The sequence below is a fragment of the Myotis daubentonii genome, chromosome 1, assembly GCF_963259705.1.
Source record: "Myotis daubentonii chromosome 1, mMyoDau2.1, whole genome shotgun sequence".
Taxonomy (NCBI): Eukaryota; Metazoa; Chordata; class Mammalia; order Chiroptera; family Vespertilionidae; genus Myotis; species Myotis daubentonii.
The window spans coordinates 203,206,560-203,229,735 of record NC_081840.1 but is presented as its reverse complement, the minus strand read 5'-3'; the positions used below and the strand labels follow the sequence as shown (position 1 = coordinate 203,229,735).

The 23,176-nt window shown below is 43.1% G+C and overlaps 1 protein-coding gene across 13 annotated transcripts in view; it reads right to left on the bottom strand.

Moving 5' to 3' along the window:
• The window catches only part of FRYL (FRY like transcription coactivator), a 240,071-nt gene that overhangs the window by 24,701 nt on the left and 192,194 nt on the right, over positions 1-23,176 (bottom strand). For 7 of the 13 annotated variants that reach the window (XM_059671738.1, XM_059671683.1, XM_059671711.1 and 4 more), the window contains 9 exons: positions 23,036-23,133; positions 18,803-18,973; positions 16,756-16,896; positions 14,095-14,292; positions 10,122-10,283; positions 9,694-9,768; positions 9,199-9,384; positions 4,849-5,052; positions 1,994-2,158 (listed from right to left, as the gene is read on the bottom strand). In XM_059671738.1, the coding sequence (XP_059527721.1) occupies positions 1,994-2,158; positions 4,849-5,052; positions 9,199-9,384; positions 9,694-9,768; positions 10,122-10,283; positions 14,095-14,292; positions 16,756-16,896; positions 18,803-18,973; positions 23,036-23,133 (1,400 nt within the window). The remainder of the gene's footprint in view (positions 1-1,993; positions 2,159-4,848; positions 5,053-9,198; positions 9,385-9,693; positions 9,769-10,121; positions 10,284-14,094; positions 14,293-16,755; positions 16,897-18,802; positions 18,974-23,035; positions 23,134-23,176) is intronic. The other 6 variants (XM_059671704.1, XM_059671744.1, XM_059671720.1 and 3 more) reach the window with 1 other exon arrangement.

Sequence of the window (23,176 nt, the reverse complement as noted above, 5' to 3'; positions counted from 1 at the left end):
CAGACCCTAGCCTTCCCCTGATGATAGGTGCCTAGAATGCAACAAGCTGCCTGTGGCAGGTACAAAAACCTACTTTCCTTTTTCCATAAGAAAAGCTGAGATTTAAACAAGAAACATAAATCAGACCATGTCTTTCTGCTTAAAATCTCCTATGGTCGCCTGCTGTGTGGTCTCTCATGGCGACCAGGAGAGCCCAGCCCGACTCCCCCATGTCCCCGGCTGCTCCCTGCACCTGGAACACTCCCCTCACATCGTCAAGGGGTGGCTCCTTGTCCCTTCGGCTTCACCTCAAATGCACCCATCCAACCCTCTCCCTCACCAACCCCACACTGCCGTTCGATTTTCTTAGTATGAGTAAGACGATCACTTTCTGATACAGTACAGTGGGGCCTTGACTTACGAGTTTAATTCGTTCCGGGACGAGCTCGTTAAGGAGCTTGTTAACTCAAATTACTCTGTCAACTCAATGCAAAAAATCGGCGGAGAGACAGCTGGTATCTCAAGAAACTTGTTAGTCGGGACACTCGTAAGTCAAGGCCCCACTGTATTTATGTTTTATTTGTTTTCCTGTTTATTATGTCTCCCCCACTGGAATTGAGCTCCCAAACCCAGGAGCCTTTGTCTCTTCCACACCGTGCTCTGAGCCGGGCGCCTGGAATAGTGCCCAGACCATGGCAGGGGCTCAACCCCTGGGCATCTGCTTCAGTGCCTGTCACAGGCAAATCGTGACGGAACGACTTCCTATCCTCGCAAGATAAAGTCTCAATCTTCAGCACGGCACACGGGACCCTTCATGTCTTAGATCCTAACCGTCTCTCCTCCGCTGCATTCTCCAGAAATACCGCGCTCCCGGGTGTCACTGGAACCGACTCATTTCACACGGCCGTGCCTCTCCACACGGGGTCCCTCTGCCTGGCAGGTCCCCACGGCCAGTCCTTCACCACCACCGCCCCCTGCGCAGCTGGCCAGCCTCGGGTTTTCACAAAGCCTTGAGCACGTGTGTCACCGAGTGTCTCAGACTGAAAGGAAATGCTCCTTTCTCACCTGCTCTGTCTCCCTGAGAGCAGGGCGCGGGCCGGTTCACCGCCCCAGCACCTCACTGGAAGCCTGGCGTCTGGTAAAATCTCAATGAACGTCTGCTGAACTGAATGATCTAAACTCCAGCGAGACTAGTAGGAGCATTTTTAAAAAGCCACCCGAATGCCTTCATTTCAAAATATGTCTGCTTGCTGTTAAAGATGTAAAATAGACTTATCAGTTTTATAAGAGCGTGAGAATTCAACTTACTAAAATGATGAGATCTACTGACTGCATTAATTTAACACTGAAAATATGGAGTTTTTCCCTAATAGTTACCAAGCCACGAAAACACATATAACAGAGCCATATAATTACTGTTTTAAAGAAAGTATGTATAATAATCTTAAAAAAAAATACACTAAGAAAACTAATACTTACTTATTTTTAGTCAGTCATTAGCTTGGAATCTGGCTTACTTCTCACAGGCCTTTCCGAAAAACACAGCGCTAGTAGTTCCAAAGTCTTTTTTTTTTTCTTTTAAGATTTCATTTAAACAACTGCTAACACAGCTGGCCTGAGGTTCCCTCCCAATCCCAGCACCGATTACTGAACCCCACACACACAGCGAAAGGAAACGGAAAAGCAAAGCGGCCCTTAGAGGCGGCAGCGCCCCCGCGGTGCCCACCGCCCCGCAGCGGCTGCACGGGAACCCAATCACGTTCTGCAGCCCAGATGCTCATTACGGACACTCGGGGCTATTTCTAACCTGCAGGTCACTTCCTTCATCCACCGGCTGTTTTCCATCATCCGATTTGATATTTTTTGTCAAAAGAACCCGCCAGGTTAGAAATACCGCACACAAATCAAATGTTTAGCATAATCGGGGGAAGACTCTCTGAGAGGAAAGCAAGGGAGGCTCCGGAGGCTAAAAGGAGCCCAGATTGGCCATGCACCAGCCCCCACTTCTCCCCACCTCAGGCAGCTGGCTGTTAGCATTGTCTAGAGAGGGCTCCAAACTTGGGGTCTCATCTCTGATTTGGAGCACTTCTTCTGCGGAGATGCTGCCCGTGGAGTCTTGGGACTGGAGCAGCTCAGGGTGGTCTGGTGTGGTTTCATCGGCAGCAGAATCACTGTTTAACTAAAAGGAGAAACAGGAAAACAGGGAACTTATTTATGAAACATGTTCTATATCGTAACATATTGGGGGGGGGGGGGCGGGAGCGGGAGGGTCTTAGAAAGATCTTTGGCTTCCTAAAATGGCCCTGTGCTCCCTCCAGTCTCTATCCGAACGGGTGGTGCTAGCGCAGGCCGCTACCCGTCAGCACAGCAGGCTGCGCTTTGCTAAGCAGAACTAACAACAGGGAGGAGCTCCGTGTAACTGTGTTCCTCCGGGACACGTGCACGCCTTGGCAGCAGCGTCTGTGTTTCCGGCTGGTCTGAGTGTCTGCGGGCGGGCTCTCCCCGGGGCTTTGGTGCCCCGCAGGCGCCGAGTCTCGGGAAGCAGCGGTCGTTTTCACTGTGAACCGCTGCTCACCGACTTCAGCGGAAATCAGTCCCACGGAACGTCAGTGATACAAAAAGAATTAGGGCAGCAGAGGCGCTGTCAGGGCAGTCCACCATGAGCTGGTTTATAGTCTTTGAAAAGCAGTACCAATGAATGAGAAAAACCGAAAAGAAAATATTATAGTTTTTCCTCTTTTAAGTAGGCTGTAAATTTTTCATGGTCAGTATTCAACGTAAGAAATGTGAAGTCTGTGATTCATGTAGGTGGGACCCCCCCCCCCCCCCAGGAGGTAGCTACTTCAAGTTCTTTTTTATCTCACCGCCACCATGACGGGGTTGGCCTTATGAGGAGACAGTGATTCTGCCCGAGGCTCTCCTGAGAGCTAGCGAACCTGATTAAACACTCACTATAGCCCAGGTGGCTTTCCTCCTCCTGGGACAGGAGGCAGATACAGTCAGGAGTCCTGCTTTAAAGGGGTGGGTGAGGGCCTGGGGGGGGGGGGGGAGGGAAATGGTGAGCAGAGTTGCACCGCAGGTGGGGGGCAATGCCAGCCTCTGAGCCTACAATCTGGCTCCTGGGAGGGCCTGTGCCTCCTTCACTCTGTCACTGCTGTCGGGAACCAACCATTCCTTTATCAGGGGCGGGGCCGTCCGGCCGCAAAATCATTTGGTCTGGCTCTACCAAGGCATTAGGGGTGAGTTAATTAAATGTCTGACCAAATACAGCAGGCTCATTTTTAATCTGATAATTTGATATGGCCCACAAATGATGTTATAATATCCAGATGGCCCTTGGCAGACAGTGGGTTCCCCACCCCTGATTACATGCAGGTAGTCCCATGGAGGGCCAAGCCTGGGGAGCATGGGTCTAGAGCAGCCGTGGGCAAACTACGGCCCGCGGGCCGGATCCGGCCCGTTTGAAATGAATAAAACTATTGGAAAAAAAGACCGTACCCTTTTATGTAATGATGTTTACTTTGAATTTGTATTAGTTCACACAAACACTCCATCCATGCTTTTGTTCCGGCCCTCCGGTCCAGTGTAAGAACCCATTGTGGCCCTCGAGTCAAAAAGTTTGCCCACCCCTGGTCTTGAGCAGTGGTTCTCAACCTTGGGAATCACCTGGGAATCTTTTTAAAATCCTGATTTCTGGGCCTCTTTCCGGAGGGGAGGGGCTTAGAAAGATCTCTGACTTCCTAAAATGGCCCTGTGCTTCATTCTCTTCCATTCCGGAGGATGAGGCCCAGAAATCAGGATTTTAAAAAGATTCCCAGGTGATTCTAATGTGTAGCCAAGGTTGAGAACCACAGGTCTAGAGGCACACTGCCTGGCTCAACCCCACTCCCTCGCCCCGGGGGCCCAGGACAAGTCACTTAGTCTGCAGAACTGCAACAACCATTCTTAGGTCGGTGGTTCGGGAGTTAGAGTGACTACTACATGTAAAACCCCATGAGCAGAGACTGGCACATCTTACACACTCAGTGAATGATAACGCTTATCACTCTAATACTTAAGTGGGGTTAGCTGAGAGACACAGCGGGGCAGGCAATGAGATGCTAGAAAATGAGAGGCGACAGAAAGCCAACCACAAATTGACAACTGTACACCTGGTGTAAATCCCGCTCAGCCCAGCATTCAGCATCGCTGCCAGCAACTTACCAGCAGACTGAGTGTGGGGCCAAGGAAAGAAAGGCCGCTAAATCCGCATGGAAAGGCACACTGTGGCACACAGGTACGCCTGCTCCACGCGGCTGACTCTTTACTGCATGCACCGCAGTGGCTGTTCCACACACCCTTCCTCACACTGCATCTAACCTTCCTTCACCCCTACATTTCCGAAGGACCAGACTACTCCACTGCCTTCTTTTTCTCATTTTTCACTCATTCTTTAGCTCTCTGTCATCAGCCCATGTGATACAAGTCAGAAGCTCCCTCTAACTGACTCGATTGTGAGACCGAAGTCGTGCTCAATCTTTCCACATTGACTAGAAGAGAAAAGCCCGGAGCAAATTGATCTTCACGCTGATACTAAAAACATGTATCATTCACGGGAGGTCCTCTGAAAAGGCCCAGACCAACTCGCCGCTGCCAGGAGGGAAGCGGTGTAAAACCTGTCTTAGCCACGGGGTGTGCAGCACCAACACCCTGTACGTCAGGGGTAACGGCGTACCCCATTACTGCTGCGAGTCTGTGTTTCCATTTCAGTGTGTGCATTTTACCCAAACGGAAATGAAAACCAGAATAACCAACACACAGGAATTACTAGGCTGGAGGTGAAGAGGGTAAGGAGAGGAGCTGTCGCTGGGAGAGGAGGTGACTGGGTACCATCTGTGTGCGCGAGAGGATCTGGCTCGCTGTGAGGGCCGCCTCCTCCTCCGAGGACTCGTCCGTGTCCTCCTGGTTGGTCAGGTTCAGGCTGGGGGTGCTGCTGGAGCACTTGTACTCCTGGAGGGACGGCGTGTCCCCTTTGTCAATGCTGTCCAGCGAGCGCCGGCGGACTCCCCAGTTGAAATTGTCCATGCTCTCCCCCTGGAAAAGCAATGTGACTTTTAGGACCTCCAACACGCGCTGGTAACCGCAGTAAATGTAATACGCGGGGGAAACATATACCAAGATGAAACAGAGTGCATCGTCATAAGCAGAGTTTCAATCAGCCCTTCAGTTTCTTGAAACTTTTAAGACATCATTAAATATTTATACTTCAAGAGGTCCAAATATTTGGTTGAAATCCTCATTTTAACTAAGTAATTTTCTTAACGTTCTATATCGATTACTGGGGACCGACAAAATCTACTATCTAGGCCATTTCTAGTCTAACACACAAACACAATGAGATCACAAAGAAGACAAACACACCACGGACAACAACAGATACACAACCCACAACACCAGGCTGCAACTTACCTGCAGCTCCTGGTTAGCAAAAAGGAAAACACACAGAATTAGCAAGAACGAAGACAAACATTTAAATATACACTACACTTCTTGGGGAAAACTCTGTGATTTCTCTAACTCAAAGACTGATTCAAGCTCTGGATTAAGCTTTGTGCAAGAAGCCAACATGTGATTTAAATTACTTTTTAATGCAAGCTATGTGGAGAAGTCAGAGACAGACAATGAAAACAACATTTCTATGGTACACTTCAGCAACACAAACTGTAAGAAAAATCTTCAAAATTCACATAGACTTACTACTTGATACAATGCAAAACTGACTTAAACTAACAGTGAGTTGACAACATACAAGGTCATAATTGTTTTAGTCTGTAGGATGGTTCCGACTAAACCAAATGGTCATTTCTTATTATAAAACAGTTTCAGCTATTGCAGCATAACTCTGGCCACTTCAAAAGGTCTAGAGGGAATACGGCGAGTTTCTGTTTTACTCAGATTTATGTAAGTTTCTTTTACCCTAAGCCGATCCTCCTTTTGTAAGGATATAATTCTCATGACTCTTTCCTAAGCCCTGACATGACAAATCACAGTGAGTTGGCCAGCAAAATGCGATTTATTTGTGTTCCTTTACTCAAGAGGGATTGTCCTGAATAGAGGCTTTCAAAGCCTTAACAAAAAAAAAAAAAGGGTAAATAAAGCAGAGGAATACTTATTTCAAATAAAATTTAAGATGGAAGCCAGTTGTATAAAATCGATGAAAAGCAGAAGCTCTAGCCACTTGGCCCTTTCCCTGCTTCCAGCGCATGTCCCAGAGGCCTCGGCTCTGCGGGCCAGAGCTTGAAGAGCCACCTTTCTGGAACACGTTTCAAATACTCCTGTGTATCACACACAGGGATGGCGACAGCCCTCACACGCACTGGGCTTTTAAGGTTTCATTAGCAGTTAAGTTTGTTTTGCAGCAAAGTCTTTCCTGCTACCCTGTTTTAATTTAAGCAAGTCTATATTTAGATTTTAGAAAATCTCTATCATTTGATTTGGCCTAATTATGAGGCAGACATTAGCACCACTCTCCCCAAAATACTGTCATTGGAATGAAAGATGGACCTGTAATAAGCATCTTTAATTTCATATGACTGAAGTTGTATTCAAAAGCCGTTTTTACCACCACGGACAATTTAGAGTATTAGATGAACTAGGAAGCATTTAGTGTTCTTAAAAAACAACAACAAAAAAACCCCACAAAAATAATCCTAACATTACCAAAATGTCAAGGGCCTACCTTTAGAAGCTTTAAATTCTGAACTCTAAAAAGCAAATAACTGCAAAAGAATTCAGCAGCTGCACATGCCCGTGAGGTAGGGCAGCAGGTCTCTTCAACCCATCACACTTTTAAAAATATACATATATATTTTTATTTCAGAGAGGAAGGGAGAGGGACAGAGATGGAAACATCAGTGCTGAGAGAGAAGCATTGATCAGCTGCCTCCTGCACCCCCCATACTGGGGATTGAGCCTGCAACCTGGGCATGTGCCCTGACTGGGAATGGAACAGTCAACACTCAACCACTGAGCTCATCACACTTTCTGAAATTAATTCTAGAGGGTGATGACCTGCCCTTTTGGAAAGCAAATATAAAATGAAAGGGAGATAATAGAAACATCAGTGTGCATAAAGCACTGGGTAAGGATGCACACTCTTGAATATTTATTTTATTGTAAAGGTGTGTGCATGTAGCCCTAGCTGGTTTTGCTCAATGGATAGAGCGTCGGCCTGCAGACCAAAGGGTCCTGGGGTTGATTCCGGTCAAGGGTACATAACTTGGTTGCAGGCTCCTCCCTGGCCCGGGCCCTGGTCAGGGTTCGTGCAGGGGGCAACCAATTGACATGTTTCTCTCACATTATTTCTCTCTGTCTTTCCCTCTTTCTTCCACTCTCTAATATCAATGGAAAAATATCCTCGGGTGAGGATTAAAAAAAAAAAAAGTTAAAAAAATTACAGTTCTAAGAAAAAAAAAGTGTGTGCATGTATATATTTGGATGTGATATAAAATGTATTAACTATGGATCACAGTGGGGAAAAAACCCAAAACGTTTAAAAGCCACTGCCCTACAAGTTGCTGAATAATACTTGTGGGGCTCCTAGCGAACCTGTACAAGCGTGTCTTTGGGAATACGTAAATGGTGAACTATCATAGAAGCAAGCATAGCTCCTAAGCTAGTGTGGAGGCATCTCTCTGAGGCTCTGTGGTCATCTCCTCCTATCTGTAGGGGAGGCTAAAACATGTAAGAGGACCTCCCTATCTGGTTTCCCATCGACAACTAATGATGTGACATGGCACAGGGCCTGACACTTCATTCCTGCACCTCACCTAGGAGAGCCAAAGGAAATACCCCTGCAAGAGAGTTGAATGCATACGCGTTATATGTGTGACTTTAAATTCTTTGGAGCAAGATATACCAATGACATGGTATGGATACCAAATAAGGCGCTTGAGGCTCCTGAATGCAGATATTGGTAACACTTTTAGAATGAACATTTTCTTAACCTATTTGACATAAGCTTTTCCCATGTTTGGGCGACTGTGGTTTAGGGACTGACCTCAGTTATAGGGCCAGGACCCCGAGTAGCCCAAGGCACCAGGGCAAGCCCATTCGCTTTGCCCCGGTGATTGTTTCAGAAACTGGCACCTGTCTCAATGTGGCCCAAGGAGATGACGAGAAATTCGCTAAGAGTTTAGGAGAGCAACTTCTTTACTCTCATGAGAGCATTTCAGAAGGGACCCCACTTCTGAGCACCGCTGCTGTGGACGTGAGGCCACACACAGCAGGGACAGCCATCTCTCTGCCGTTGGCGGTCAGGCTGACTTAAAGAGAAAGGCAGAGCGTAGAGAACAGCAGAGAGAGACGCAGCGACCACCGTGCTCCATTATCTCTAAGCCCCGACTGGCTGGCTCGGCTGTGTGAGCTCAGAAACCCGCTTTCTGAGTTGGGTTTTCCACTTGGAAAGCATCTGAACGGACAGAAGCATCAATTTGATCTAAATTGAATCCATCTCGAGGAGAAAGCCCTTTGGGTGTTCGATGAAATGGGGCATCTGAGAGAACTGGCTACATCATCAAGCAGAAAGCGGTGAGGACTGTCACAGGAAGAGTCTCCCCGTCATGTGCCATAGGAAGAAGTTTTAAGAGACTCAAATTCTTTTGAACCATCAAGTTAGTGTAAGCGTCATGCTCTTTAAAATTGTCTGATAAATTTAATGATTTTACTGTTTTGCTGCACATTAGTTTCTATATCACATGCCAAGCATTTAAGCCTAAGCTCGCCCTAAATTTAAAAAATACTTTTGGCACAGCATAGGAAATACAGTCAATAACACTGTCATAACTATGTATGGTGTCGGGTGGGTACCGGACTTACTGGTGGGAATCACTTCGTAAATTATATAAATGCCTAACCACTGTGCTGTACACCTGAAATGAATATGTTAAATGTCAACTGTAATTGAAAAATAAAGAAGATTAAGAAAAGGACTTTGGAAGAAATCCATTTCTTACTTCCTATTTTTAAAGATAAAGACAAAAAATTAGATGTTCCTCTTTTATTTCAGATTTATTCTGCTATTGGACTGACTGTACTAATCATATTTAGTTCCCAATTTAGGTTTTTATACTCTTGACCTTACACTGACCTTAATAAGCAAAGAGTCTATGGTCAAATCTTTAATTCTTATACAGTTACAACTATTCTATAAATATTACAATAGGAAGCCCATATCCTTACCTCTGCATCTTCCAATTCAACATCTAAAAAGTCAAAATCCTTAAAAACTCCAAACTGTTGTTCACTGGTATTATCTTCCACAGGTACTTCTTCCTCTTGAATTACGTCTTCTGTTGCAGAAATTAGACTAGTCTGTTGGTCACCGACTTCCAAATCTTCGTTAGAAGAAAATACCACCTGACCCCCCCACAAAAGAATAAAAAGCCACCTGTCAGCTTTGTCATTCTGCATAGGAGACGTCCTCGCCCTAAGAGCCACTGCAGGCCTCAACTGTCAGTGAATTCAGAGCTTTCCCTGGTCTTCATGCTCACATCTAACTGGCTGAATCCTTAATTAGCACAGCTGCCAAGCGTCACAGAGACAAGTCATGCTTTTTTCATGCTTAGTCAGTTCTAAGGTAAGTTAAAAAAGGCAAGCAAGGAGACAATACTTTCCCTTTCTTCATGGCACCACAGGGTTTTTAAAACCTCTCCACATGCTTTCACGATTACTCACTGAGGGATTCTTCGGGAGGCCAGACTCTGGGCCACAGAGAGCAAGCACATTCATTAGCTTCTCTCTTGTTCTTCGCTAAGGGGGAAAAAACATTTCAAATGTTAGGATTCCTGATAAAATAAGACAACTTCTCAAGTTTTCATACATATAATAAAGTTGATTCTTCTATTCCACCAATGTTCAGGGCTTTTTTTTAATCCTCACCTGAGGACATGCTTGGGGTGGGGTGGGGGTGGGGGGGCTGGGGGGAGAGAGAAATATTGATCAGTTGCCTTCCGTACATGCCCCAACCGGAAATGGAACCCGTAACTCAGGTGTGTGCCCTGACAGGAATTGAATCGGCAACTCTTGGTGCATGGGACGATGCTCAACCAACTGAGCCACTCCAGCCGGGCATGACTGTTCAGTTTTGATGTTCTTTTACGTACCTGTGATAACTGTGGCCTCTTCCAGCTAACAGGGACCAAGGCGTTGGAATTAGAACCAGAGGAAGTAGAAGAAGTACTTCTAGTAACAGCAATAACCTTGGGTTTCCCATTTCTTCCAGCGGTGGCATGTTGATCCCCATATTTGTTCCCAATAATTGGTGTCTACACAGAAACAAAATGCCAGTGTTTGACTCAAACGTTTCAACATAAAAGGGTTGACAGTATATCGATGACATTTTTTTTTTTTTAAAAACAACCAACCAAAACATGGCATAAGGAGAAAAATTACTTAGCATGTGGTAGATGTTGCAAAAATCAAAGTTGTCTTTTTTTTTAAATCAAGAGATTTCACTTTATTTGAGTCTCTGAGACTATCAGAGAGCTTATTCCTATTTTCAATATAGATCTGCTTTCTTTAAAAACAACTACCTCCAACCTTTCCCCCATGTGATTATAAAATGTATCTTCTTTGAAAGCTCAGAAAATGTAAAAATAATTTTTTAAAAAAATCTCACCATTCAGATTTAACATTTTGTTATTTTTCCAATCGTTAAGCACTTCAGTAATGTGCTTTTGCACAGATTCCAGAGAAGTAAGAACTCCAGTGAGACAGGTATCTGTGTAGCTTCTTACTACAAATCCAAAATTCATTTCAGCATAAATTCTATGAAGATTCAAAACTCATTTATATATCTTTGGCTTTGTGAACTGGCTTGAATTTGCATTTGAAAATAATATTCAAGCTCATTTGCATGTTGTACAAGTCCCTTTTTATAATCTGGGGCCCACTTCCACTCGGCCCTGAACTCCACACACCAGCAAAACTAAACTTGCTATTGTTTCCCAAACAGGCCATGCTTTTACGGACATGCTGCCCACTTTGCATGGACTATTCACCAAAGCAAACCCCTATCTAATTTTTTAGGGCGATTCCACACTTCCAAGGAGGCCTTCTCTGCTACCACCACCTCCGGGTAACTGGACTTGGACAGGCTGCCAAGTGATGGTGATTTGTTTATGGGCCCATCTCCCTTCCTCCACAAAAGTCTCCTGGACCACACGTGACTCATCTCTGTCCCTCTAGTACAGTGGTTCTCAACCTTCTGGCCCTTTAAAAGCAGTTCCTCATGTTGTGACCCAACCATAAAATTATTTTCGTTGCTACTTCATAACTGTAATGTTGCTACTGTTATGAATCGTAATGTAAATATCTGATATGCAGGATGGTCTTAGGCGACGCCTGTGAAAGGGTCGTTTGACCGCCAAAGGGGTTGCAACCCACAGGTTGAGAACCGCTGCTCTAGTATATCTCCAGTGCCTACACATAGCAGGTACTTTGGAAGTTTTGAAGAAAAAACTGAAATTAAGTATATCAAATGTTTTGAGAATTCGTATCACTGCCTCAGTTATTCCATCAATTTGTATGGTTTGACCTGGGAAAAAGGAAAGCCCACTTTATAATTTTCCCATGCACTCCATGTTAGAAATTCTCAGATGATATTAACTAAAAAATTAGCAATAAACATGCTTTCTATCTTAAAAAAAAACAACACACCAATAAGCTCTGGATAAATTTTAATATCAAAACTAAACTGCAAAAAAGTTTTTAAAATTTAAGTATTCCTAATCAATTAAAATGTGATTAGATCTTCGACTTGTACCTTTCTCAAATCCCCTGCAATACTTGGTCCACAACTTCACTTCTCTCTTGAAAAATTCTTTCTTTGGCTTGTAAAAGACCGTTTCAATAGCACTAAGGCCACCAAGATTGGGATTAGGTGCTGAAGGAAAAAAATGGGGTTCCCAGCAAGGGACCCAAATCTTTACAAGAGATTTATATTAATACTAGAGGCCCGGTGCACGAAATTTGTGCATGGGGCAGGGGCAGGTCCAGCCTGCACTCTGTCCAATCCGAGATCCCTCTCACAATCTGGGACCACTGGCTCCTAACTGCTCACCTGCCTGCCAGCCTGATCATCCCTAATTGCCTCTGCCTGCTAGCCTGATCGCCCCTAACTGCCCCCCCTGCTGGCCTGGTCACCCCTAACTGCCCCCCCCCTGCCAGCCTGGTCGCCTCTCACTGCCCCCTTCTGCCAGCCTGACCGCACCTAACTGCCCCCCCCCCCCGCTGGTCTGGTCACCCCCAACTGTCCCCCCTGCCGGCCTGGTCACCCTTAACTGCCCCCCCGCCCCGCTGGCCTAGTCGCCCCTCACTGCCCCCTCTGCCACCCTAATCGCCCCCAACTGCACCCCCCCAGCCAGCCTGGTCGCCCCACGCAGCCTGCTGTTCAGTCATTTGGTCATCCCTCACTAGCCCCCCTGCCGGCCAGGTTGCCCCACGCAGCCTGCTGTTCAGTCGTTATGTGAGGGCGTCCTGACCAATTTGCACATTACCCTTTTATTAGTATAGATGACATAGTCAGAGGCCCAGGTTTCCTTTTGGACTGGTGGGCCCTGCCTCTCTCTTGCACTAAAACACTGGGCTTCTCAGTTCTCAGTTTATTTTAGTCTTCTTGTTCCTTCCACAATTTCAGCTTTCTACTTTCACAACACTGAAAAACCCTTAATTTGTTTTTTGTTTACTTCCACTCAAGATTTCTTCTAAAATGTCAGATCTGAAAATCTAATTGACTACTAGGCACCTCAGTGAGTATGTTTCTTAGTCACGTCAGAGTCAATATATTTAAGACTTAACTCATCTTTCTTTCCTGCTAAGAACTGTTCTTGAATTCCCATTTCCTCTGAATGGGACAAACATTCATGCAGTTGTCAAAGCAACTATCCTTAACATTTCTTCACTAGCACCTCTTCTCCTTTCCATCAAATACCATCCTCAGTCTTTTTTTTTTAAAAAAAATATATTTTTATTGATTTTTTACAGAGAGGAAGGGAGAGGGATAGAGAGCTAGAAACATCGATGAGAGAGAAACATCGATCAGCTGCCTCCTGCACACCCCCCACTGGGGATGTGCCTGCAACCAAGGTACATGCCCTTGACCGGAATCGAACCCGGGACTCCTGAGTCTGCAGGCCGACGCTCTATCCACCAAGCCAAACTGGTTAGGGCCTGTCTTTTTTTAAAACCATCTTTCCTCTGCAGTTGCCTAGAAACGGTCCAACATAATCTTTGTTTTTAATTAATTTATTTATTTTTGTAAGTATTACATATGCCTCCTTTTTCATTGATTGACCCCTCCCTGGCCACTCCCACCCCTTGGGACAAGCCCCTACTGCCCCAGTGTCCTAGTCCATTGGTTATGCTAATATGCATGTATACAAGTCCTTTGGTTAATCTCCAACATAATCTTTTGCTCAAAATGTTCTAATAGATTCCTCACAGAGTCCCCTCCCCTTCTCCCTGGTCTATCGTCCATCTTGTGCCTGACTGATCATCCTAAAATGCAAATCCTAATATTTCCTACTCTAGCTACAAATCCTTTAAGAATTGCTACTGCTTCAAGATAAAACCATTTTGTTACTAAGGCAGGGGAAATCCCCGTGATCCTGCCCTCGTCCTCTATGACTTCGGCTTCGTTTCTCTTCACTCTACCTCTGTTCTCTGTGCTTAAAGAATGCTGTACCAAATGGAAGTTTCTGGAGCACCATGCTTGCTCACAATTATAAGCCTCCCTTCACATGCTGTCTTTTCTGGGATATAATCTCCCCACTCCAAACTTCCATGTGCACATGCCTGTCTAGCATTACTTACCCTTCCGACACTCAGCTCAGACCAAGTTAGATACACATGCATTCCTACAGTGCCTTCAACTTACTTCCAGCCAAGCAAGGACCACTACTTTCATCTGCCTCTTTCCCCAAGAGACCGTAAGCTTCTGGAGAGGCCTACCACCACCCCCCTCCCATTTCCACAGCACCGACCTCAGTGCCTCCTCCTGGGTATGAGCAAAACCAATGCATTTTGAATGAACAGACAAACATTTCTACGCGAGCATCTATATCCTGGGCATCTTACCTCGGATATATCAAAATGAAAATCTAAGGTCTTCCCAGGCAGCTCCTTGGAGACATTATTAAAAATCTTAGTGAAGGATATTTCAGGCGAACCCACATCGCCGCCATAGGTCTTGGGGCTATCACTGGGCACAACGAGACTTGCAGAGCGAGACACCACCAGTTTTAATATGTTAAGGGCTTCCTTCCAATAAGGACTCTGATGTAAAAATAGATTAGACATACAGAAGTTACAAATACATATTTAACTAAGAACAAAAGTTTAGTTATACTGTAAACAATGAAAATATTATTTCTATAAAAACTGGTCATTATTCATTTTTACTCTGAAGTCCTTAAAGAGGATCTGAGTTTCAAAAGGCGGATGTGAGGGCGATCTGGCTGCGACATCTGTCACCCCATTGATTGCCAGGGTTGATTCGGCTGATCTGGCTGGCTAGGCGGGTGTCCCCCTCCTCCCTCACCGATCCATGTGCGTCCCACCCGAAGCTGCGCGCTCGGTCGAAGAGGACGACCTTCCCCCCCGAGGAGAGGACCGGTCTTCGGTCAAGGGTATACGAGTAGCTGCGCTCCCCTGCTAGAACCTCCAAACAAGCTCTCAAAAGGAAAGGAAACAAGTTATTATTTGTATGGTTAGTTCTATGAGACACCATACACTTAATAATGTTTCCAAATCAGAATATCTTGCTTGCATTCTTCCAGTAAGTGCTTTATAAATAATAGTAGTCGTAAACAGAGGAGTGATACATATGTGAACGTTCTAAATAAATGAAGTTTATAGTTTTATGGCTCAAAATATTTTAAGTCTTGGAGGTAAAGTATTTTCAATACATACTTTTTTAGACATAAAAATATTAAAATACTAAAAAAAAAACCCCATTAGATTTTTGTCCATGACCCAGGCCCCAAATAATTAGTGTAAATGGTGTGCTAAAGTGATGCGCTCAGGGATTACTGAGTTGTATAAGGTGCTTTCCCCCCTACATATATGGTGACTATGTGTTTTGGGTTGTTTTTATGCTTTTCTTCATTTTGTATGTTTTGAAATAATTTAGTTGTAATTTACATGATAAATGTGTAGGTGTAGAAGAACCAATGTCAAATAAAGAATTTATATTTTTCCCTTACTATCTACTATCTTATATTTATGATACCAGTATCACATCTCAACCTTGTATTATACACATTGTTTTATAGTTGACAATTCTGGGTGGGACACCTTTAAAACAACAAAAGGAAATGAAAAATCTTTCGCAGAACTAAGTTATCCAATTTAGTGACATCTTGATATAAAGACACCTAAAGTACAAAATTTTTTTTTTTTTTTTTAAATACACTTCATTGACTCTTCACAGAGAGGAAGGGAGAGAGACAGAGAGCCAGAAGCATCGATGAGAGAGAAACATCGATCAGCTGCCTCCTGCACATCTCCCACTGGGGATGTGCCCGCAACCAACGCACATGCCCTTGACCGGAATCGAACCTGGGACCCCTAAGTCCGCAGGCCGACGCTCCCTCCACTGAGCCAAACCGGCTTCGGCAGTACAAAATATTTAACAATAAAAATGTCCACATAATATGGAGATATTTGAAGCATGTCATTGTAAAAAAAAAAAAACAGTTTACATTTAACAAGGTAGAAATTTTTTTCCCCCCTGACAGTTAATTAGAGGCTCTGAGCATTAGAAAATACAAAAACTTCTTCAGGAAGTTCCATAAATTATATAGGCAATTGTGTTCTAAATGTAAACGATAACCAATAGTTCAATTCTGTAAAATGTTCAATGTTTGAATAAAGCAGAAGTTACTAATTGTGATGGGCCATCAGCTAAATATGACCTTGGTTCACATAACACTTAAAAATAAATTTGAGCCCAGTTGGTATTTCTCAGTGGTTAAGCATTGACCTATGAACCAGGAGGTCACGGTTCAATTCCCGGTCCGGACACATGCCTGGGTTGCAGCTCAATTCCAAGTAGGGGGCTTGGAGGAGGCAGCCAATCAAATGATTCTCACTCATCATTGATGTTTCTATCCCTCCCTCCTTCTCCCTTTCTTTCTCTAAAATCAATCAAAACATATGAAAGCCTGGCCGGCATGGCTCAGTGGTTGAGCAGCAACCTCTGAGCCAGGAGGTCATAGTTCAATTCCTGGTCAGGGTACATGCCCGGGCTGTGGGCTCAATCCCCAGTGTGGGGTGTGCAGGAGGCAGCCGATCAATGCTTCTCTCTCATCAGTGATGTTTCTATCTCTCTCTCCCTTATTCTCTGAAATCAATAATAAAAAGATAATAAATAAAAACATTAAAAACAAAGAGTTTGCTGTCTAGTAAGTTGTATCCACAATACTGATCTGCATAACAAGGCCTTGCTTACAGTTCAAAGGTGAAATTCAGTACAGACTAGGTTGACGTGTCATCACTCACATTAAGCCAAGTCTGATGTTTTCACTTTCTAAATATCTGGTGCTTTTTATCAGATAGCATTCGGATTCTGCTTTTTGTCACTTACATTGAGAACACTGTCCCATTGTACACATTCCTGAAAATATGATTTATGGACTTACCACTTCTTTCCTCTTGGACATTTCAGGTGCCTCTGGTTTTTATGATTTTAAATCACTTTGAGATGAACATTTCTGCATCAGTTTTGTGGTCACTCACCTGTACATATTTGCCAATAATCTTTATGATCTCCAGGTTAAACTGCTTGACTGGGGCAGCAGAGAGGTCAATGTGACTCAAAAGACTGTAGATGATCTGCAGCAGTGACTGCTGCATGCTGGACAGTCCTTTTTCCAGCAGCTGAAAGTGAAAATTCAGTATTTACATTTATGATATTGAAAAGTAGATTTAAGCCAGGAGTTTAAGGTTAGAGGACTAGAGATCCAGAGACGAATAAAAGTAAAAGGTAATGTCTATTATCTTAATCTTAGTGTTTTCTTTTACTTCCTTAGTTTAACTGGACACCATTTATTTTACGTAAAGAGAAAAATCATTATACCACCACCACCACCACTAAAAATAACTACCGCCAAGCTACTCACACCAGCCCCTGATTAGCTATGTGATCTTGGTCATGTTTCTTTTTTTTTTTTTTTTTTTTAAATATATTTTATTGATTTTTTACAGAGAGGAAAGGAGAGAGAGAGAGTCAGAAACATCGATGAGAGAGAAACATCGATCAGCTGCCTCCTGCACATCTCCTACTGGGGATGTGCCCGCAACCAAGGTACATGCCCTTGACCGGAATCGAACCTGGGACCCTTGAGTCCGCAGGCTGACGCTCTATACACTGAGCCAAACTGGTTTCGGCTTGGTCATGTTTCTTAACTTCTCTGAGCCTCTTGATTTTTTAAAATAAAATAGCGATAACACCTACCTCCTAGGACAGTTAAATATATAGTTTTAAATACATGTTAGCAATACTTTGATAATTATTCATAATAATGCAGCAAGGATAACTTACACTAGTAAGAGCAACATTTGGGGCAAAGCATCTTCTCTACAGAGCGGACAAATGCTGCCGCGAGTGGCACCCCCGGGCTGACTGTGCAGGTCCAGGCCTCAGGGAGAGCTGGTGCTGCCTGAGTGGCGAGCTTTACGGTGGCACAAAGTGAAGGTGGTCTAAGGCAGCGGTCGCCAACCTTTTGGACCTCGCGGACCACCAGTGGCCCGCGGACCACCGGTTGGCGACCGCTCATCTAAGGCACTTAAACTCAAAGCCGATTAAGGAGGTCAGCACTGGTTTTATCCTGACTCCTGCCCTAAATGGGTAGGTATAGGAGACCTGGAGAGACTTGGGTTCCTGCAGGCCGGGAAGCTGCCAGGCGGAGGCCCACAGTGTCAGCTCTCTTAGATGTACAGCTGATGGGAGCAAGCCGCTCAGAGCACTTTGACAGCCCACACAGTCCTGCAGCATTTTGTGACAGTCAGGGACGGAGCCAAGTTAAAGTGTTACGAACATGACTTACAACGTTCACTGAGTTAGGAGTAATGTCTTTTCTGTTTACACAGCACTTTAGGCTTAATTTAATTTCTAGAAGCCAACTTTCTAAAAAGGAAGGTAGGTACTAGTTTATCATAGGCTGACAAACATTTTTAGTGACTAGCAACTTCTTCCTTCTGAGGTTCTCTCTGTGGCTTTCTACTCAGTAACTTGCTAGGCATGAAGTTACTTCCTCAACAGACAAATATTAACTTTTTATGCGGTTCTAGGGCTAGTTTTTTTTTTTTTTTAAATAATTCTGTTTTTAGCCACCAAGACCATATTTGAGGTCAGGAAACAAATGCATCATCAAAATAAAAAACGCCCTGGCCGAAATGCCTCTGCACACTGAATTATGCTAGTAGGGATTTCACAGTCGAGAACTACTTGTGTAGATGCAAAGATGACCATTCTCGGGGATCAAGACCTCTAGAGACCCGTTTTCCATTTTAAATAAAGTTGAGGTTTACACTATTTTGAATTCCTATCTCTTAGGGACAGTGAACGAAGACATAAATACTGAAAATGGAAAAAAGTTTATAAAAACGTCCTTTATACTTGAAAAAAATGATCTATGTTTTTCTTTAAAAAGGGATGCAATCTATAATCACTCTCAAAACAATATGAAGATTGGTATCAGTGCTCCTTTTAGAAATACGTCTGCATACAAGTTTTGCCACAGAGCAGTTAAAGAAATCCACCACCACCCTTTGGTAAATTTACCTCCGCCAGGTAAGTCACCAGGTTAAACGTGGTCTCCGAGAAGGAGTCGTGCAGGTACCGACACACCACGTTGATCCAGTTGGCGCAGTCCCTGGAGTACGTGTGTGTGCTGTACAAACTCATCATGTGCGCCAGATTGACAAGCGTTGGGCATTTTTCTTCTGCACAAACCTAAAAAAAAATAAAACAATTTCATTCACCAAAAATAAAGATGCAACTGTAAGCTTGATTTCATACTACATATACTTCGTGAAATAAATGTATATGTTGAAGCTTTAATGCATTTTATTTCAGTACAGTAGGAAAGTTAAGCAGAAGAGAAAAAAAGGACCCGACACGAAGAGACTAGCAATAGATAATATGGAAAGGTAATTAATATGTCAAATACTCCTGTGGGTGCTAAACAAGTATGGCTTTTTCTCAGTCTGCTGCTCTGTACAACTGTCTTTGGTAAAAGACCATACATGGTTTTGTAAAAACTATACAAAACAGGCTCAGACTGGGAATTCTCTGGGAGGTCAGAGATGCCTGCTCCAGACATGCTTTAGTCTGAAGCCACCTGAGGTCCCGCTGGAGCAGTAAATTGCAAAAAGCCTCAACGTGCGCATTATACTCAAAGGACTTCACTGGACTCTGCAGGACGGACCTCACACTGCTCTTCAGGAAACTGCTAAAGCTCTTAAGGTCCTTGGCCGATAGTTTTGTTTTTCTTTAATCCTTTATTTTTTCCTCTTTTTTTAGACTCAATAATTTACATTGTCCTATCCCCAAGTTTGCCGATTCTTTCTTATGCATGCTCAAACCTGCCTTTTTTTTTTTTTTAAATGTATCTTTGTTATTGAAAATATTACAGATCTACACCCTCTCCCCCAAATCGTTATAGGCCACTTCAAAATACACTGACTTCCTGCAGCACCAGGGGAGCTGAATGTTGGGGACCTACTGACCAAATGCACCTGCTTGGTCTGTGCCCTAAGTCCTAGGCAAAGATGTTCCTTTCATTCTCCTCTGGGGACACCCCAACAAAGCAGAACTGGAAAAGGGCCACACCACTCCCACATTTCTATCGTAAAAAGGCTAGCCTCCGTGAAATTTATTTTAGTTTCTTTTTCCTCACTTATTCTTCCATCTGATTGATGGTTTGTATGTATCGGCACAAGCTGCCTGGAGCACTGAGTAAAGAAAGTGGTGTTACCTTTTAAACTACAGATATTGTAACTTTTAGATGACTCTGACTTTTATTTTGACTAATCATGTGGACGTTGTCACTGGAGAGGCCCGCGATAGGGAGGTACGCAGACTGTGCAGAGACTAATACAGCACTGTAGAAGCTATTTGGTAAGTAAAGTCATTACAACCAGCAGATTTCATGCAGGAGTAGCCTTTTACCCATACAACAAGCACCAGGAAGGAAAAAAAAATTGATTAATATGTCTTATATGTATTTCAAAATATAATAAGTTATCATACTATTTTAACAAAAAATCACATTTTACAATTTCACAATTGGTTCTTTTTCAGGAAAAAAAAATTTTTTTAAACATATTTTATTGATTTTTTTACATAGAGGAAGGGAGAGGGATAGAGAGCTAGAAACATCGATGAGAGAGAGACATCAATCAGCTGCCTCCTGCACATTCCCTACTGGGGATGTGCCCGCAACCAAGGTACATGCCCTTGACCGGAATCGAACCCGGGACCCTTGAGTCCGCAGGCCGACCCTCCCTCCACTGAGCCAAACTGGTCAGGGCTCAGGAAAAATTTTTATCTTTCCTGAACAATAAGACATCCCTATAGAATTCTTACATTCTTAAATAATATTTTCCCCTAAAGAATGATTTTTAAAAACCTGTATTTAGGACAAAAGGAATAGATGCTGTGCAATTTTATAATAGTCCAAATGCTTTCGATTTTGGAATTACCAGGTTAAAATCGGATCCAAAAAGTCTCATGACAAATGCTTGTAAGCGTACTATTTCTGCCATAACAAACAGCTGAAGAGGACAGTATCTGTCCTAAGTGCTGCCTCATTTTAGATTCTATGCTTTCCAACGGCACAAACAGTAGACCCAGAGGTATCTGCATAATGAGGAAGCAGGTAATGGCAGAAAATTACTCGACAGCTTAAGTGACAGACTAATTAAGAAATCAATTTATCCACATCCTGCAGGTTGCTGAAAGCATACAGATGGAGCCTCTGTGTGCTGCTCAACAGGAAGAAAACAGACTTAAAAAAACACACAATTTATGACTCATGGAAAGCCATATATTTTATTTCTTAAAAAAATGAAGTATTTGGAATTTCCTATTCTTTGTCTCAATTTATGACAGAGGAGGCTTGACACTTGAGGGGCGTCCACACCCTCCTGGTGGGGTAGCCGGGCAGCGCTGACCCCTGACCCCAGGAGTTTATTCAGCACCTTTCGGCGGAGGCTCTTCAATGCTTCTACTTCCTTTATTAGGGAATCTATGCTTTTTATTTTCTTGAAATCCCAAAGTAAGCCAATATACTTCTCCCCAATATTTTCTTTTTTATCCCTCATAAAGGAAAAAAAAACACCCTTGTTTACATTTTTCTGTGTCATTAGAGTATTAAAATGAAAATTATTTTAATGAATTATTTATTTCATATAACTTTTAGACTTCATTCATGCAAATATATTTTGTTGGGGTTTTTTTTAAGGCAAATAATCACCTTCAAAGCAGATGCTTCCATGAACTATAATAATGGCTCTTCTTTTTAAATACATGCTTTTCAAGTAATTATGTTAAGGATCTCTTCTTATTTAGAAATTTAATTTAAAAATGGAATCAATAGAAAAAAATGGGATCAACAGTATGATTTCATTCAGTTTTTTGTCACTAATTAAATATCATCTATCAAGATAATGAAAAGAGTCGTACTCTTGTTACTGCTAATGCGGTTAGTTGGGCTGGTAGTACTTGTCACTGCACTGGCACCCAGAGATAAATCTGCACTCACCAGTGTTGGCATCTGGGCCGCCCAGAGGTGGGTGTTGTATCTGGCTTTCTGCGTGCTTGCTCTGCCCATTTCCTGCTGTGCTGCTTGTTAACTGAATATCAGCCTTTTTTTTTTTTTTTTTAATTGCTTCTTTAGAAAGTTCTTCCAGAGGGATTTTACTTGCTTGGTTCCCTTCTGATCCCAACTTCTTTGATTTTTTTCCCCCAGTGTTGGTTATCTTACTGACACTGCTATTCACTCACCACCCCCCAGTTCACCTAATTCCTCTTGTATGTAATTCCTTGTAAATTTACATAACTATTTCTTACAACTGTTTTTATTTTTAGTCTGTAAAACTATTTCTAAGACTAAATGTGACCACCCCCCGCAAAAATAATTCTTATTAATTAAGTATAAGAAGGCAAAATATGAGAGTTCTTTATTGTTAAGAGAAGAAATTCTTACAAATATAAAATTTAATCACATTCTTTTAAAATTAAGGATTATAACACTTATAAAAAATACTAACAGATGATTTAAAAAGTTCCATTTCTATTTCAGAACTGCCCAGTGGAAGGGGAGGAGCCAAATAAGGAAGAAAAGAAATGAGGGGGACAGAGAGAGAAGAGGAAGAGTATTAACAGGAGAAAGGCAAATATAAAGAGAGAACTTGCAGAACCCCCAAGTACATTCCGCCTTCTTCCTCCTCAGGGCCTTTGCACATCAACTTCTTCTCCTTAGAAAACTTCCATCCTCAGCCTGCTCTTTGTTTCCTACCGAGGGATCTTACTTGGTTATTCCTATTCAGTCTTCAAAGTCAGCCGACTTCCTAGTGGAAGATTTTGCTTTGTGCCTCTAAAGTACTCTGCCCTCTCACTGTATTTATGACTCTACGGTGACTGTCTACGTCCTTGATTTCATCCTCTTTCTAAGGCAGGATAAGTACTCCATGTTCTTTATCACTGTATTTCCAGTACCTCACCCAGTGCTCAATAAATATGCTAGTGAATAAATGAATGAATTAGAAACTGCCAGAAAGGTAGGGGATAAAGTAGGGAAACAAAGCAGAAAAAGAAGGGTTTAGAGGAGTGTTACTCTAATGAATTTTATTCACTGTCATTTCAGCAGTTGTAACTTGAGTCATAGAACACCTTTATATGCATAAAAAGAATACAAATTCAGAAAGAAGTGACAGTAAAAAGATCTCCCTTGAAGATAAACTCTAGAAAAACTTCCCTCTCATGTTACCTTTCAGCATAACATTTGCTTACCTTTGCTATCCGGCTAGCTGTTTCTTTGCAAAACTGAGTTGGGCTGTCAAAATGCTGGATTAAGTGAGGCAATAGGCAAAGGATGTTAAGAGGAAAGCCTATATATAAAAAAAAAAGAAAGCGAACAGTAACCCATGTTAT